This window comes from Borostomias antarcticus (genome assembly GCF_949987555.1).
Source record: "Borostomias antarcticus genome assembly, chromosome: 25".
Classification (NCBI taxonomy): Eukaryota; Metazoa; Chordata; class Actinopteri; order Stomiiformes; family Stomiidae; genus Borostomias; species Borostomias antarcticus.
This window is the reverse complement of record NC_140258.1, coordinates 8,924,506-8,943,320: the sequence shown is the minus strand read 5'-3', so window position 1 is coordinate 8,943,320 and position 18,815 is coordinate 8,924,506. Positions and strand designations below refer to the sequence as shown.

The 18,815-nt window shown below is 42.7% G+C and overlaps 2 protein-coding genes across 2 annotated transcripts; one reads left to right on the top strand and one right to left on the bottom strand.

The window, feature by feature from the left end:
- Window positions 1–5,073: 5,073 nt before the first annotated feature.
- LOC311325846 (transmembrane protein 229B-like) lies at window positions 5,074–6,761 on the top strand (the record flags this gene model as incomplete). The annotated part of the gene is made up of 2 exons (XM_084458638.1): window positions 5,074–5,221; window positions 6,265–6,761. The coding sequence occupies exons 1-2, from the start codon at window positions 5,128–5,130 to the stop codon at window positions 6,759–6,761; spliced, it is 591 nt and encodes a 196-aa protein (XP_084314764.1). The 5' UTR covers window positions 5,074–5,127.
- haao (3-hydroxyanthranilate 3,4-dioxygenase) lies at window positions 6,696–15,161 on the bottom strand. Its single transcript, XM_084458637.1, has 10 exons — window positions 14,970–15,161; window positions 14,656–14,734; window positions 13,067–13,150; window positions 12,715–12,821; window positions 12,330–12,419; window positions 11,709–11,752; window positions 10,527–10,672; window positions 10,035–10,103; window positions 9,599–9,681; window positions 6,696–8,178 (listed from the first exon to the last, which is right to left on the bottom strand). Exons 1-10 carry the CDS (start codon window positions 15,056–15,058, stop codon window positions 8,064–8,066), a joined length of 906 nt encoding a protein of 301 aa, XP_084314763.1. The 5' UTR covers window positions 15,059–15,161; the 3' UTR covers window positions 6,696–8,063.
- Between the last annotated feature and the right edge of the window lie 3,654 nt (window positions 15,162–18,815).

Sequence of the window (18,815 nt, the reverse complement as noted above, 5' to 3'; positions counted from 1 at the left end):
TCAGGCAGACAAAATTCTGGCTTTATAACAACTTCCTGTTCAGAAGCTATGTACTTATTTAGTCAAAATGAATTTCTCAGAGATTCCTCTATCAGCAAGAGAGAACCCATGATTGAATTAAAGATTACACACCCAGTATTATGTAATAGTGAAGCAATAGTTGAAGAGTGGAAAACCACCCTTTAAGATCAGGGTTTTCTGCATCACATCCTGTTTGTTTGTAGAGGTGTTTGTACAGGGTCTTTTTATTTATAGAGGTGATTTGAAATGTGAGAAATTTCATTTGCATATCTAGAGCACTGATTGAAAATGAAATTATTTTCACAGTTTTTGATCCACACATTCCACGCCCTCTCTTTGAGAAGACTGTTACATTATCTGTTTAACAACAGTATGGTATAAACAGACCCATTGTTTGTTGCTCTTGAGACTGATGTCTTAGCTTGTTTGTTTAATGAAATTAAGATGATAAAAACAAACAGGAGCAGTAGTATTCTTGCCACATTACATATCTCATAATGCATCACATTCAGTACTACCAAAACAGTTAACCCTCTCAGAAAAGATAAATCTAATACTCACCATTTGAGTGGCACGTCTATGCAGGCCAGTGTTATGAAAAATTGCTTTTTTCACAGAGTTCACGAGAGAGACCGTGACCTCCAGATATCTTTGGCAAATGTTATCTGCTGATGTGTCTCTTCCCACTCCTCTGGTGACATCTGAGCAGTGTCTTTGTACTGTCTGCTTAAAGCCTGCCTTCCTGTGTGGGCTTGGCCAGAGGCAGGAAGATGATTGTGACACCACCAAAGTGAGCCAATTCTAGAGGTTTGCAATTGTTCTGGTGTGTCTGACTGCCCCCTACCCAAATAACATAATCACCTATTAATCCAGTAAGAATGTAACTTGAACTCACACAAATTGAATTATTTTACTTGTCTCATACCCTTAAAGGTATCCTATTTAACATACAAAAAGAGTAATCCGAAGGGAAAATCTTGAAATCAAGGTACAGTAATTCAAAATGGTCGCCATCAGCCCTAGTGACAATAATCTATCATGACAACCAGACACTTTATGAAGTTAACATTCGGCAGGTGTGTTACTCAGCACCCAGGGAATGCAGTGTCAAGTATGACATTGTTTGGATGAATAGTTGGAAAGCTGCAATTAATCGGCCTGTTCCGAAAAGGTTGGTGTTCAATGACTTGAGAAAGGCATGACTGACATGAAGACGGGGAGGAGAGACAAGAGGAGAAGACAAAGAATGCACCATAGCCTAAATGTTACTACGTGTGTATTCCTTGAAATTAATGAGTTGCATAGATGTAGGCCTATTCTTATGGTATGTATTCCTTCAGCGCCAACCCTGGCAATGGGAAATGTTCTAGGGAGTCAGGAACAAATATAAAACATAATCCAAAACAAAACGTATGCCTACTTGTAAATCTTCAATAAGCAGCCTACATGGCTGTTGTGGTGCTTTAAGCCGTCACTGTTTTAGGTCGATGTATGTAGTATACAAAGGCCTATATAACAATGAAATGGCTTTGAAATTGCTTGTAGCGAACAGGAAGAAAAATGATGCAAGGAAGACTGGAGGGGGCCCTGCTCCAAAAAACTACACCCCTGCTGAGGAGCTGGCCCTCTCCAGCAACGAGGGTCACCCCTTGATGGACGGGGTGCACGGGGGGTCTCCTCCAACCCTGGTGGCAGTTGCAACTCCCAACAGTTTGTACAGGGTAGGTATTTCAATGAGCCGATGTTAAAATACTGGGCTGCAAATAAAACAAATATACTGTAACAGAACAGTTATTGTGGGAGTAAGTAGTAAAATGCATTAATTTACACAGCCCAGTCCCATATAGCCTACACTGGCATGTAATCTGTGGTTGCTTGGATTAAATAAACCATTGACATTTCTTCTTCCATCAGTTAGAGCCGCTAGATGACACCGCCATGTCTATATGCTCAGAGAAAGAGCTTTGGAGGTCCTAACACAGATGGTTGGCATGGACACTTGTCTGTAATTGATTTACCTTGTGATGAGACAAAACTGCTTAGTGCTCTCCATCTACAAACCAGTTTGCTTCGAATCAATTGCTTCCATTGCTATAATGTTAATTCTACAGGAAGAGGCCAGTCACCCTCTGCCTGAGCCTATAGCCTATAGCGGCACCTCACACGCAAATAGTAGCCTACACACGCACTGCGTGTACCCTCCCCAAGCACAGTTTGGTCATACAATAGCACAGGCCAGGGCAACCAACAACCACACAGCATGTATTACACACCTAATACAACCGCAGTGAAAAAAATAGCTACAGTACTCACCTAAATTGTTTTTTTTCTGGTCTTCCTTGAATAGAAGTCGTTTATCAAGTCGTCAAAGTCCAACTCCCGGACGAGTTATGATTCAATGGCCATGAGAGACAGGCTGTTTAGGCGTCTCTGCGTCATCCTTGTCCTGAGTTCATTTTGTATCCTCGACATTTGGGAAAAGGAACGTTTTCCCTCACAGTTGCTGACGGGAAGCGTCAGATACAGTCTTAATGCAATGTACACGTTTGGAAAAGTTGACTGTAGTCCACATTCGAGTATTGTTTTCAGGAGTTTTGATGGAGGAGGCCCGTCAGGTCTAATGAAGGATCTGAAGTGAATCAATTCATCTGCAAGACAGCTGTCTAAATCCGAGGGATAGGCAGAGGAACCCAGCAAGCACGGACGGACCCGGACGAATCCAGACAAGCCTAATTGGGGCCAACTGAAGTCATATCATGACTAGTCAGACCTGGACCAGAATATCACCATATTACAACTACAGTGGAAACCCGGACGAGACCACAATCTTCATTGGCTCATATGGCTCTGTCTTTTTACTTTTCAAATTTTTGCCAAGATTGAACTTTATATATTGGTCCCTAGATTGAGTCTACTGAGTTTCATGCAAATTGGAGAAACTTCCTAGGAAGTTTTTTAATGTTTTTCCCAAAAATAAAAATGGCGGAAAATCTACATAATTGGAAGTTATGGTTTCAGAAGAAGAAGAAGAAGGAAGAAGAAAAAGAAGAAGAAGAAGAAGGAGGAGGAGAAGAAGAAGAAGAAGAAGAAGAAGAAGAAGAAGAAGAAGAAGAGAAGAAGAAGAAGAAAACTTACCAAACCTTCGGTGCTTGGCCCCCTAAAAAGACTAAAAACCAAAACACCCACATAAGCATCAATACACAACACATGCTGTAGGTATAAAAGGACAACACATAGACACACATAAAACCACATCAGGAGAATCCAAATTCGAAAGAAAAAAATATTTTGAAGAGCCTGGACTTCAAGGAATCAATGGAGGGGTCATATCTGTTAGAGAGGGGGATGCTATTCCACAGTCTAGGGGCTGCAACAGCAAAGCTGACCTGAGGGACTCATGACTTCAGACTACAGATGGAATGTAGCTTTTAGCTAAATCTGGTGCGCCCATCTTTCTGTTTCTTGCAAACATTTGATGTATGTGCACATTGTCCTATTAAACTAAAACTTTCTCAAGATCACTTGTGCGGTATCAGACAAAGTACACAGTGTACATAGATGAGTATCTTTTTACCGTACGTTAGTATCTTAATGTTCTCATCAAGAGTGTTCCTAATCTACTTCCTCATCTAATCCTAATCTACGTACTGTAGGAAGGTAAATGGAAAAATACAAGGTATCATAGACTGTTTCAGTCATTTCAGTAAGCCTCCACTCTAAAGGTGTAATATTCTGTCAGGGATGTCAAGACTTCCTGTATTCTGTTAAAGGGTAGATTTCCATATTCCATATCCATATTCGTGTAATCAGTATTCCACAGCTCTTAGAAAGTTTTCCAGACACTGAAAACTCAACGATTTTCATGGTCATATTCACTAAAACAGCACGCACTCACGCAAATAAAAATGTGTGTTTGTGTGTGTGTGTGTGTGTGTGTGTGTATGTGTGTATTTTTAGGGGCTTGATGCTGGAAGTAAAACATTTTGTCTGTCTTTAACCTCAACATGGTGTACTCAGCTCTCCCACTGTGTTTACCACTGCTGGGTCATGTAAGGCCATGTGCATATCTGTGTGTGTGTGTGTGTGTGTGTGTGTGTGCGCGCGCATGTGTTTGTGTCAGTAGTGGACTCTGATCCCCAGAGTTCTCCCATTCATTTCACTTCTATATTACAATACGCACAAAACAAACAAGAGAAGATTTAACAGTGGTCACATGGTGGACATCTGCTTATCAATAAAGGGAGACTTTATTGCGTGGTGCGCTGTATGCTATTTGTGTGTACACATGCAAATATGTACCTGTGAATCTCTTTTCTCAGCACAGGGCTCCTCAAAACTATTGCAACATGTTTAGTAAGACATTGCAGTTGATAGGCAATTGCTCAATTTCCTATGATTTCCAGGTTGATGGTATTGCTTGCTGTCATGATACAATCCTTCACGGGGAAACATCAAAGCATGTAAAATCAGATTATTATAGCAAGCAAAATTACCAACCTGGAGGTCACAGGAAATGACTCTGAAATCGTTATGATAAAGTCTTAGAGCTGTCTTATGTGTCATTTGTGCCCATGTGCAAAACCTCTTTCCTGTGTGCTAATCGCTGCAGACAGTGAAGTCTATGGGACTCATACTGTATACTGAAGGCATAGCGGAGTTTGCCCCTTTCTTATCAGTCCACCATAGGGCCGTGTGACTTCGCTCTCTACGCCTGGTAAAGAAGACAGACTCCCCTGATAAGATCCAGTCTCCACTCAGACCTATTCAAATGACAGCAATGGGAGGGAGGACCTTGACAGTGTGCCCTTTAAAAGTTTGGTTTATGTTGGTCACACACACACACATACACACACTGCCAGTGATGGTGCAGGTGAGCTTCCTGGGTTTCCTCCTCATCCACACCATGGCCTCGGCGTACAGCAGAGACATCTCCCTCTAGCTCCGATAACATGGACTGGTTTAATGTTTAGCCCAGGATCTAAACACACATGCACACACACACACACACACACACACACACACACACACACACACACACACACACACACACACACACACACACACACACACACACACACACACACACACACAGGGAAGCGGGATTAAATGCAAAGTCACACGGGATATGTGTGTGTGTCTGGCTCTTGGATGGAGGTGAGAACAGTACATGTAAGAAGGGTGGTGGGCACTCAAACTCTGGGTGAGTATGGCACATGTTTAATGGTGTGTGGTGTTCGGTTAGACCCTCCATCGTCGTAACAGTATCCGACATCTGCAGGCTATCATACCACCGTGACACTATGGTCACTGCTGAATGTGGCACCTGTTGGATTGGATTAATGATACTTAGGGACTAATCATTTTCACGTTGGGGCGATCAGTTTGCCATATTGTATCTTAATCAAGGTAGATTGTTAAAGTAACTTTTCAGTTAATCAATTTGCTTCAACAAAGGTGAATGAGTACAATTTGAAATGTGGAGGAGTGTAAGAATCTGGCAAGGATTTGCTGAGCATTTGCTTGGCTAAGATTAGGCTGTTAGCAGACTAAACAGATTAATCTAATGGGGTTAACACCATAGCGTGTGCTTCAAACCACATCTGCTTTTCTTTACAGGCAATCTCACCCTCGCAAACTTGCTTATGTAATCACAGATAACACACTGTAAATCACTCATTTACTATGGAAAATAACTTGGGAAAGAAATACCACATTATAATGGAATTATATATTGTTTAATAATCTGAAATGAATCTGAAACAGTACCAGCAGGATATTTATGTTGATTACCCACCATAACTTTAACTTCCTGAAATATACTAGACCGGGTTAGTAAAAACCACTGGGCCAACCGTCCCTTCCAAACGCTAACATCCATGTTTAGGTATTAAAACAAAATGGTGACCACTGGTGTCACTTGTTCTCATTGAAGGCTTTACTGATGATGACTGGGATATCCAGTAAATTCACATACAGTGCTCTTGAGAAATTGACTCATTGTACTGTAAGTAACATTGGATACAACTTTCCCTTCCTGCGATTTCAGCTGTGGTTTCCTTCCTCAAAATTTCACTGAAATGTAGGGAAATTTGAGATACGGCCATCTCGTCTAGTTCCAGATGGCTCTGTGTTCCTCTCACATCCGCTTGTGCTAGTCTAAGGACTCTACTGTAATCTAATGTACGTACAGTAGTCTAGGGGTGACGGTGACAGAAGTGTGTGTATGCTGTCCTCTTGTTCCAGACGCTGGTGATGACGAGGTGGTCCCGTCAGAGCCTGTGGGCAGCGTGCCCCCCCCATGCCAGGGTTCCCTACTGTCGCCTCTGGCGCGCCTCTACGTCTACGCCCTGCACGGCTGTCTGTGTGAGGTGGCCTTCACCGCCCTCTGGGACTGGTGCAGCACCCGGGACAGGAGGCTGGCGGGACACACCAGCCTGTGGGCGCTGCCCATGTACGCCTTGGCCATCTTCTTCATGGAGCGCCTGCGCGATGGGCTGCTGGCCGGACGTCGCCCCCTGCCGTTACGGCTGGCCGCCTACACCCTGTTCATCTACCTGTGGGAGTTCAGCTGGGGGGTGGGGCTGGGTCTCCTGGGGGCGTGTCCCTGGGACTACTCAGGGTTCAGGTACAACGTGGCGAGCGTGGTGACCCTGGAGTACGCCCTGCCCTGGGCCCTGGCGTCGCTCATAGCAGAGCAACACGTGATCAGAAACACGCTGAGGATACGTCTGGAGGACTGAGTATGTGCAGAGAGCCCAGCTCATATACAGTAGAGCACTTCCAGTGATACAGTCTGCATCACTTTGAACATCCCATGTGTCATAGCATGCCCTCATACCTGCAGTGTTGATCACCATGTACAGTACCTCACTATGATATTTCACAAGATCCCTTGTTTCTTTCACTCTTTTACATCAACAGAATGTGTTTGTACACTGTACATTACATGGGACAAATAAAGAAATCTTGAATCTTGTAGAAAGAAAAAATGAACGTGTTCAAATCTATACAATTTAGCAGGCACTCTTATGCAAAGCGACTTAGAATGTCTTGAGCTAGTACTGAGTACAGTAGGCTACCTTGTTCAAGGGCACAACAGTAGGCAATTGGCCCAGCCCAGTCTTGAACCAGCAACCTTTCAGACACTAGTCAGGCACTTTAACCGGGCTATCTACCAACCTTGAAAGAAACCTACATCTCTAATTTATCAACTGAGCCGGCAAGTATAAACACAGTGTACTCTCTCTGGTGTGTAAGTGTTTTGATGCAATCTTGAAATCTTGAAACCCTACTGTTTGTTCTACTGGAACAACATTTCTCAACTTTGGTCTTGGGCAACCCATGATTTTGAAAGCTGGACCCGGGGTGATAGTCTTTCTGTTGTCATGACAGCAGGTAATATGAGCACTGCCATTCCTCAACTAAAGCAAGCTTGAACATGATGGGTTGTCTCATCCATCCATACTGGAAATGTAACCTAACAGTACTATTTCCCAGAAGGCAGCCTACTGGTGGTTTATGTCATAAAGCCGCAAGATACCCTGTTACTTTAACTGTTGGTACTGTAGATGTATACTAGATACCGTTATTTTAACTGTTGGTACATGTATGCGTAGTGTTCAACAGGAAAGAGAGAAAAGGAAGTAGGAGCTGTAATACACAACTTCTTCATTTTAGTTATGTTCAGCTCATTTCAAGTTTATTTGCCATTAGTAGAAAGAGCTGTTGCTGCAGATACAGTAACTACTGTACATTCCACGTTTTTTCATATTTTATTATGTTTATATAATTCAATGTAATTTAAATTAAATGTTCAGCTCCGTGCTAAATACATGGCCTTTTCCCTCAATCTATAGTTTCCAGCGACCGTTGTGAATGTTCTACCAGGATACGGGCAAAAACATTCCCCTTTTATTTCACTTTCCCAGGATCCAATGACTGGTCTTAGTGTTCAGTGTAAGCGTGCATGTTGTCCGTCAGTTGGAGACGTGTTTCGGGGTTCTTCTCCTCGTAGCGCATGGGAGACCAGTAGCCCTTCATTACTATGGGTGTGAGAATGCTGAGTCCTGAAGGTGGTCGGTGGTCATGGGTCTCTTTCTCTCAGGGTTCTGAGCGACATACAGAGCCACCGCCTCCTCGGCCCGCTGCCACCGGTACCTGCAGGAGAGACAACACCCCAACATTCAAACAGGAGGATTTCTGATCTTCATTCAAGGGCCTTTAGATCAACCTGTGTACGTTTGTTTGGTCGCTCGTTCATCACACACATGTACCAGAGCCCACCACCAGGTAATTGTCAAGTACATTTTGCTTTGTACATAAAAAAAAAAAAAAAAATAAACTATTCTTGGTTTCACAGTGACAGTCTATTCTACTCAGTATAGTATATTCTACTCAGGGGCATGTCTAATTCTAAATCAACAGAGTTCAGAGCTTGAGGTGTTTAATAGCTCTGATGATGCTTGTTGTAAATGTATTATAGGATTCTCATGGGTTAGTGTTCTGTCACTGTCGTTTAGGTTTTCATAATTTCAAGGTAGATGTAATTGTTTCTGTTAAAGACAGCTGTTCCTTTAAGAAATCTAAGAAGAAGAGAACGTTACGTGACTTGATTCAGGAGGTAATAGTAATGCTCATGGCTGAGAAATCAGCATTGTTTAAGTTTAGTTAAACTGATTGCAAGATGAAAAGTAAATTATGAGGATGTGGAAATATATTTAAGAACTAATTATATGCCAATATTAAATCAATTTGATGCTTTGAAGGCTCAAAAATTGCATTGCCAATTAATATTAGGTTAGAAAATATGATTTATCACAACCTCCGGTATAAACCACACCCACTTCTGGGTTCTATCCGAATACAGATACATATAATTTTGCTGGTTGAACAGATACAGATGATGACTTCTCGGTGCGTCCCTAATGGACAGAAGCTACAGTACTATGTGTCATACTACAATAAGTCCTTTGATTAACCTGCAGATGGTCGCACATTTCACAAATGCAGGAACAGTATAACACTGCATCTGCTTTACGTTGCCATGACGCCAGCAAAAAACTGACTGGTGCACATATTGTGTCTTGGCCTGATAATTAAAGAGGGGATTAGTTAAATACTATGCATGTAAAATTAATAACACTTTAAAACATTTCATATATTCATATTCATTAAGAAAATATAATGTTTCCACTCTTTCATTACCACAAAGGAACATGCATCATCGGTGGGGGACAAGATGGTCACTGTTTATATCTGGCTTGTTTTTAGTTTGGTTTGAGTCTTTTTCTTGAACTTGTTCCCTATCATATTTTATTTGAGAGAATCCGTTGAGAGACCAGCTTATCAATTCCATGTTTAGATTCGAAAATCCACAGAAAAAAGAAGAACTACAAAGTGTAAGGGGAGATAGAAAAATACAAGAGCAGGAGCAAGCAACAAAAGCGTCTGCTCTGAACGAAAGCCGGAAGGAAGACCTGGTATGGTTGTACTCTGAGGAATGGCATGGCCTAACTAGCGCCTCTCTGGACTTCCTTTCCCTGTCTCATATCTGTCTTATCACTCTGTTCCCACTCACTGGCTCTGTGCTGGGATGAGAAGACTGTCCCCAGCAGAGAGAGGAAACTCTTGTCCATCCATAGTTACATGAGAGGATCCTTCCTGAGAGAGAGAGAGAGACAGACAGACAGACAGACAGACAGACAGACAGACAGACAGAGGGAAGAAGGAAAGAGAGCAAGAGAGAGAGACAGAGGGAGTTAAAGTAGAGAGAGACAATGAGAAGAAGGAGAGAGACAGAGGGAGGAAGGAAGGAAAGAGACAGAAACCGAGGGAAGAAGGAAAGAGAGAGAGAGACCCAGACAGGAAGGGGAGAGAAAGCAAGGGATATAGATGTGTGTAAATGGGAAGAGGGAGAGAGGCAGACATATGGGCAGTTAGAAATAGTTATGAGTCAGTAAATGCATAGTAAGTGCATGGTAACGGTGATGGTGGGGGGTTAAGATGACACATACCAGTTGCCATATCCACACATCACTCTCTTGTTGGCTCGTCTCAGTTTGGCCTGGCCCATAGAGCATTGTCTATCACAGAGGGGTTGATCATCATCATCATCATCATCATCATCATCATCATCATTATCATCATGCACACAGTGAAATCAGTAACTATAATAATCATAATCATAATCATAATCATAATAATACTCATAATTATAATAATACAAATAATAAATCACTATCATAATCAAGCCCTTGGCAGATAAGCTGTCTCTCTCCACCTCCTATAGACACACAATAATGAGTTTCATACAGACTCTCAACATCACTTTCATACAGACTCTCAACATCTGAGTCCACAGAGCTTCACAGTCTCAACATGTCATTGATCGATTAGGTTCTTTTCTCAGGGGTCATCTGATTGGTAGCCTGGCTTCCTGGCTCCAAATGCATCAGAGTTTATCTGACTCTTGATCGGTAGACGAGCCCCCCCCCCCCCAGTGTCACCTCTGTCTCGAACTGGGCTCCGAACATGTTGACGGGGCAGCCTCCGGAGAGGTAGGGGCGCTGCTTGTCCACCCCGTCTTTGAAGCAGAAGGGGGTCATTACGTGCATGGTGTTCATATGGAATGGGGGCTGTCTGAAGACCTCATCTATAGAAACACAGACAGACAGGCGTGATGTATTTTACTTGTGTATATACAACATAACTTATGTTTTATGTATAGACTTGCTTTCTGTTCTGCCTCTTGGCCAGGTCGTCATTGCAAATGAGAATTGGTTCTCTCTGTGACTCTCTCTGACTTATCTGGATAAATAAAGGTTAAATAAAATAAATAAAAAATCCAGAACTGGGTTTAGGGCACCCAAAACAGGAACGGGTCTAAGGGGGCATGACTCCCCCTCAACCTCCCCACCGGGATATCATTTTTTCAGAAATGGCCATGAAATGGTCACTCCTGGTGTCCTCTTGTTGGAAGGAAATCAAGGGTTTATGTTTCCGTTATAAAGTCCAATAAATAAGTAAGGCAATAACACACAGCTATGATGAAAATTGATTTTTTTTCTTTTTTACTAGTCAGCAGGTTTATTTATTCATATATTTTTATCCCTAGCCAGCAGGCAGGTTGCGCCAACATTGATAACATTAAAGTGTAGACTGGAAGGCTACTGCACACCTTCCAATGTTTCTTTTTTTGGCAGGTGCACAGGGATAAAAAGTTCTAGGTAGTTGAGATAGGCTTCCCACATACTGTCCTTGCTTGGAAAAAATACTTTATTAGGAATGTTTTGGTCACAATAGACCTTCATCATTGTTACCTGATGAAGGTCAAATGCCAACCAAAACATTCTTAAATAAAGCAAACACGGACAGTGTGCGGGAAGCCTCTCTCAGCATTACATATAGTATCACATGAGCACAGCACAGACTTTGTGAATACTGTACACTGGCACAATACACAATACACTGTACTGTACACAGTCAAGCAATACATGCATATGTGACTCAAAGTGTTGCTAAAGCAATCACCACATAAGTAATGTTACAGTGGAAGGATCTGTGATATGCCAGTACTGATGATGACTGGGAGGTACTGTAGTCAGTTCACTTACTGTAGACAAATGTACTTATGCTAAGTGCAAAGCAGACATAATGTATCCCTGCTCATTATGATGACTATGATTCACCTGGATTTGGCTTTCCAGTTCTGTACTGCTCAGAGGCCATGAACCTGAGAAGCAAGCACATTATGTTTAGCTCCAAAAATACTGACACTTCACTTCACACACACACACCCACACACACACACACACACACACACACACACACACACACACACACACACACACACACACACACACACACACACACACACCATTGTGTGAACGCTTATGCATGCAACCTTAAAGGTGCAGTATGCGGTTTGTGATTTCCTGTAAGACTTAAGAAAAATGTTGAAAGATTTTGAAAAATGCAACCGACAAAATCCCCACCCCTCCCTTCAGGCCTCCCTCCAAAGCCACTCCTCCAAACCGGGGGAAACATGACCCTCGCTAGGCTGAGAGGAAGGTAAAATCTGAAAATTATCGGCCACACTTATTACAGTCCTGCGACTTCCACAGATCACAGATTTATTTCATTTTGGTGTCAGAGCACTCTATTTATTGATTGCTGTCAGGATGTAATTATAATTGCAAAAAAATAGCTAAAAGTGCTTCTGAGCCAAACCGCATACTGCACCTTTAAGAGCAGGGAAAAGCATGTCATTTATTTCAGTAATTTTTTTTTAGGCAGAGGGCATGTCTCACTCTTTAATAACAGGCACCAGCTGGGTACCCAGATTTTCACAGTAGAACCACCTCTCAAACAAGATGTCTGTCGAGTTTTCCACATAGTACCTGGAAGCACAACCATATTATGGAGTCAGGTTTTATCATGTTGAGTGCATCTCTCGCCCTGGCACACTCATGCTCTCTCTGCCACTTGTTCATTCTCTCCTCTCCGATTCTCTCTCTCTCTCTCTCTCTCTCTCTCTCTCTCTCTCTCTTTCTTTCTCTCTCTCATATACAATCACACCCCCTTCTCTCTGTCCCTACACCATCAGTTGGAGGTTGAAAAAACTGAAAATTGTGAGAAGTGATGAGAAAAGAAGTCTGCAGTAGATGTAAATTAGGGCATGAAGGAAGGAGGTACCGTAAGCAGTCTGTCTCTGAGGGGAGTCTTCTCCTCTCCACCACCAGCCCCACGGTGTTGGCCTGTCTCTGGGGTGAGTGGGGGATCCTGGCTGGCAGCAGAAACATCTGACCACCATACAGACACATGTCCAAATTCTGCATTAATTTTTTTAGTAGGCTCTGTCAAGTTAAATGGGCTTTTTAAATGGAGTTGGGAATCATGGACTTTACATGTACACCCTAAGTAAATACTGATCTAATTTGGCTCAGTAGATGCAGTTTCATCGCTATAGTTTGGAATAATAATAATAATAATAATAATAATAATAATAATAATAATAATAATAATAATAATACAGTTGTGTTCTGACCTCTCCTTCATGAATATGTACATCCTTGTGTTTCCCATTCTCAATCACCTTGAGACACATGTCCCCTTTCACCTGGTAAAAAAGCTGCACAAGACAAGGGGATCAAAACAGGTCCTCAAGTGCAATGTTCTCTAACATTAAAATATAAATAACTTCAGCATAGTCAATCTTCTATTGGGAGTTATTCACTGCATTCAGTGCCTTTTTGTGCGTGGCGCCGCACCAAAGACAGCAAATGTCTGGTTGTCCCTCCGTCGGGGTTTTTTGTGCATCGCTGTAAGCCAGCGCACCTAGAATAGTGTTTATCCAGTTATCACTCCCTCCCTCCATCCAGTCAATATTGACCTGGATTTCTCTGTGGGCACCACAAGAGGCAGTAGTCCCAACACAGCAAAATAAAGAAGGACACCAAAATCAACCTGTCGATCTCCACTGCACAAGTAGAGTGGCGGTGAAAGCATAGGACTCCCACCCGGGAGACGGGGGTTCAACGGCCCCGTGGGGATGACTTTATGGGACTATACCCCAAACATCCACATGTTCATCCTTTCACTCCAACCTTGACCCCTTGCCTTATAGGTCAGATCCTGTCCCCACCCCAACCCTTATTCTAACCCTAACCCACACTAGGGACTGGAAAAAGGACACCAAAACCATGTCATTTCAATTCACTCCTATTTCAGTGGCATGACTAGCTTCGGTTCGACCAGTCCTGAACAGAAATAAGACAGCCACGCACATAAGCCAGGCTGGACCTGGCCTGGTTATGTACCTTCAAGCTAAGGCTGACCTCCTGTGGTCAGATTATGTAACATACAGGAAAGGTGCAGCAACAGCTGCAACAGCTTAATTTAATGCCTCAATGGTTGTTCCTCAGGTGAAAAAAGGACAAAAAACAATCTTTATCATACAGTTGTCAAAGGTTAAAATGAAAAGAGGAGTTAAAAACAAGAAGGACAGATGATCATTATTACCTGTCTCAGCTCATTCAATACAGTTAAGCACATAAAAAGACAAACATAGAAGAGGGCTATACTCAGCTAGGGTTGCAACTGGTTAAATAGTTCGAGTAAATATGGGTGGCCAAGAGGTGATTGCAACAGTATAGGGCTTGGGAAAATGTAGTCCCAGACACGACCATCTTGTTTCTACACAGGTGTATCTATCTGTCTGATTGCATAGGATACTATGCAGTAGAGCCAATCAGACAAATAGATACACCTGTGTAGAAACAAGATGGTCGTGTCTGGGACTACATTTTCCCAAGCCCTATTGTGGAATTTGCCCCTGTGGTGGTAGGATAACTGTTTGCTTTTATGTGAGAGGGGCAGACACTTGGGTCAGGATTGACAGGCTACTGACTGAGTTAAATTGCCTTATACAGTAAACTGTGCAACCATATCTCAAAGCTATGTGACCTGTAAGTATAGGATGACATAAATAACTGCATTTTTGACATTGGGACTGTCATGGAAATGAGCTGGTGCTGTGATGATCCTGTCAGTGCAGCTACTGCAAGGCTATGAATGTTTGCCAGAGGTCAAGTAGCCTAAATATTTCACAGATTTGCAAATGCCCTTCCCACTCACCTCCTCTCCTTCCTCAATGTGGTAATCCTTTCTGGTATTTGGACCACCAACATACATGATGTTCAGCTGTTGAAAGTGCCTGAGTGAAAGAGAAACATTGTGCTTACATCCAGACTTTAGTTTAGGACTTTGCTGATGCAGTGCGTCATAGGACTGTGTGACTGCCACAACTGAACTGCATACTGCAGTCATATACCTGTGAAGGTATCAATTTGAGAATGGTGGAATGAATGGTTTCAACAGATCAGCACCAAAGTAGGCTAATACTGAAACTGGCAAAGCCAGTAGGCCTAACTGGCTGCACAACTACTCACATGAGTTTGTTGCACACTGGTGGCAGAAAGAACTTCTCATTCTCTGCTATCCATCGATCTACGTTCACAAGAAGAGGATTCCCACTCATTATTCCAACCTGATGTGAAACTGACACTTCAAAATATCTATTTTTTGTATGCTGTTGACTGGCTAAGCCCTCTGTACTTTGTCTCACAGGTTGATTGTTTAGTCCAAAATGCAGAACTGAGTATTGAATAGGAGGGGAGGAGTCCTGTTAAACACGGACGGTGAAAGGTTGCTTACATTTGGACAATAATTAAACTAGTGGTGAGAGCAGCCATGCATGAACTATGGGGACGTACTGGCCACTAGAGAGGTGGAGTAGGCTAGGTGGAAAACACAAATCATTGACAATTGGCTCAGTTGCCAAATAATAGAATAGAATAGAATAAAATAGAATAGAAAGTTTATTTGCCATGTAGGCCTATAACAAGTACGAGTAGAGGTACATTGGAATTATTATAATCACTTGTCCTTACAGTATCAGTGCTAATCAGTTCCTTACTCCAGCCCTACTCTGCTAGACATTTCTAGACAGTCTATCAGTATCATCTACTTATCCCATCCGATCATGGATGGCTGTCATGATGTGGGCAGTGCAAATACATAATGTTCAAGTACCCTATGTACAGTACATAGTGTTCAATTGTTCAAGTGTTGGTTCAAGTGTTCCAGTGTACAGTAGTGCAGAGTCCGTTGTTGTCTATAGACAAGGAGCCAGTTGCTCGATCAGTTATTAGTCCAGGGGTGGTGGGGGTGTTAGCAGAGGCAGGGGAGTGTCTAGACATGTAATTAATGTGAAAATAGGGTTAAGTTTCGTTCTTGTTAAATTGCTCTTAATGAAGCAATGTTAAAACAACTAGAATGTCTAGCTGGGCACTAACACTGACACACACAATGACCGCATTAAAATCCAACTAAATATAAAGCAACACAACAGTGCAACACAACAGTGCAACACGGAGGCTTGAGAAAATAAATTTCCTAGGGCTAACTGCAGCTGATTGCTAGATCTAACGTTAGCTAGCCTAGCTACTGTACTAGGAAGTGCTATCGCATCGCATAACGTTAATAGCATGCTTCACCAAGTGCTAGGGCGGCCAAATAAGATAATACATGTATGTCTCAGACTATGTAATAACTCCTCACAAAATAATTCAAATTTAGTGAGAGAACTACGGTGCAAATTTGGAGAAACCTTAACTCACGGTGACGTATGCTCATAAACCCATTTGCCACGCCGGAGTACTGGAGCTCCAGTGGCGCAATCGGTTAGCGCGCGGTACTTATATGTCAGTACATTGCAGAGCAATGCCGAGGTTGTGAGTTCGAGCCTCACCTGGAGCAGTCTTTTTATTAGCCTGGTGGAAAAGAAACAACGGTGTTTGTTGAATGAAGGGCGAGTAAAATATAACAGAGCATGATCAATGAACATGATTACTATTTGTGATTCTTGTAAATTGATCATGTTTAGACCTGCCGGTCCATTAAAGTAGTTGCTTCCAGCACTAGGCAGCTTACTGAAGTTCAACTCATCATGGCACTGTTATACTATTAGATATCTGCGTCTCATGTTATTTCCACTATGTTCCACAAAACGAAACAATGCCTTTCAGCAACAACAAAGCTACACGTTTCTTCCTTCCAGTTTAATCTTGTCAGAATTGAGTCAGACCCACCATAAAATACACTTTTATGGTTTTAGTCTTTTGTGATGCATAGCGGTTTGACTGAAATATTCTCTTATAGGCTACTGCAATTCATGTAAAAAAAAGAAAAGAAAAAGGAATTAATACTTAATATAACTTTGTTTGATATTATCACACATTATTATAGTGTGGTTATTACTGTAGCCTATGTAACTATTTTCTCAGCTCAAATGAAGTACCTGTACTTCACAATTGACATCAACAGGAGGCAGTATATCACCATTATCATTATTATATATAAAATATATATTATACCACTAGAGAGTGATGTGGTCCATGATTCGAATGGGCTGTAATTTATCCAGTGGTTGCTTGAATATGACTGGCTCTCCCTGATTTTTGAATGAAAACACAATTTAGGCACTAATGCTTTGACTGATGCATAACTCTCATTATACATAACTATGTGTTGAAAATAGTTTATTTATTGTGTGTGTGTGTGTGTGTGTGTGTGTGTGTGTGTGTGTGTGTGTGTGTGTGTGTGTGTGTGTGTGTGCGCGTGCGTGTGTTTATGTGTGTTTGTGTGTGAATGAAAAACACCAGTGACAAACTGAGATGAGGAATTCAAGTCTGCAAATACTCAGACTAATACAGTCCGGAAGGAAGATAGTGTGTGTGACTGAGCCTGTAGTGTGTGAGTGTGGATGAGTGTGACTGAGCCTGTAGTGTGTGAGTGTGGATGAGTGTGACTGAGCCTGTAGTGTGTGAGTGTGGATGAGTGTGACTGAGCCTGTAGTGTGTGAGTGTGGATGAGTGTGACTGAGCCTGTAGTGTGTGAGTGTGGATGAGTGTGACTGAGCCTGTAGTGTGTGAGTGTGGATGTGTGTGACTGAGCCTGTAGTGTGTGAGTGTGGATGAGTGTGACTGAGCCTGTAGTGTGTGAGTGTGGATGAGTGTGACTGAGCCTGTAGTGTGTGAGTGTGGATGAGTGTGACTGAGCCTGTAGTGTGTGAGTGTGGATGAGTGTGACTGAGCCTGTAGTGTGTGAGTGTGGATGAGTGTGACTGAGCCTGTAGTGTGTGAGTGTGGATGCATCTGTGCTGTAAATGTGGAACAAGGGAACAAAAACATCAGTACAGAGACTGAGCAGAGTGAGCGAAGACAGCTGTTCACCCTACCGTGCGCGCACACACACACACACACACACACACACACACACGCACGCACACAGGTTTCGACATCATCCCACATTAACTGACTTGGAATCATATAATTGACTATTAGGAGGGAAGGAACACAGCTGATTTAAAAAACATGGTGTGTGCAGAGGGATTTGACCTCCCTCCATACCGAGCCCTCACAGGAACACTTGAGGCCAGCTGCAATTAGCATGAGATCAGTGGAAAACAGGGTCACAGGAGGGAACGGTCCTGTCTCTCTCTCTATTGCACTGCAGAATGTAGAGACACCTCCCCCACACAGTGCTCCCAGGACGCGCATACAAACCCTGGAGCTGAACTCATCTCTATGGTTTCCTTTCTAAGAGTTGAATTTTTATGGAGGGATTGGCGAGGAACATTCATCAATATGCCTATCATCATCACGCTTAATTGTTTCGACGTGTTGTTGACGGTGAGGCAGTCGAGCTGCTTGACTGTTTTCTTCAGATTCTGATTTTATTCACCACATGTATGTGTAGAAAGTACTGTACAGTGAAATGTTCGTCTCATATGGTTTGGGTGGTGTGCTCGGAGACTGAGACAGTGACTGTGATTTCTCTGTTGGCAGGTTGAGGGCACTAACCCCAGTGCAACCCATGCTCTTGTGGTGCGCTTGTGAATTGCCTACTCATTGTCCATACGGGGCCTTTATGAATGGGGAGTCAGTGTGGTCTCACATACAAACTCAGAGGAAGAAGGAGAAACAAATACACACACACACACCCCCCCCCCACACACACACACACACACTGTGGGTTTCTCGTCACTCTAGCCTGTCTGCACTGTCTGGAGAGCATTGCGCATTATGCCAGCTTGTCGGATCAGCATATAGACGGCTCCTGACGGAGGCCACCAAACACGCCATCATCACCACAACGCGCTTGTCAGTCCAAACACTCCAGCGTCTCCTTCTGTTCCTCCTGTATTTCCTTCACTTCTCACTCGTGTCCTAGAA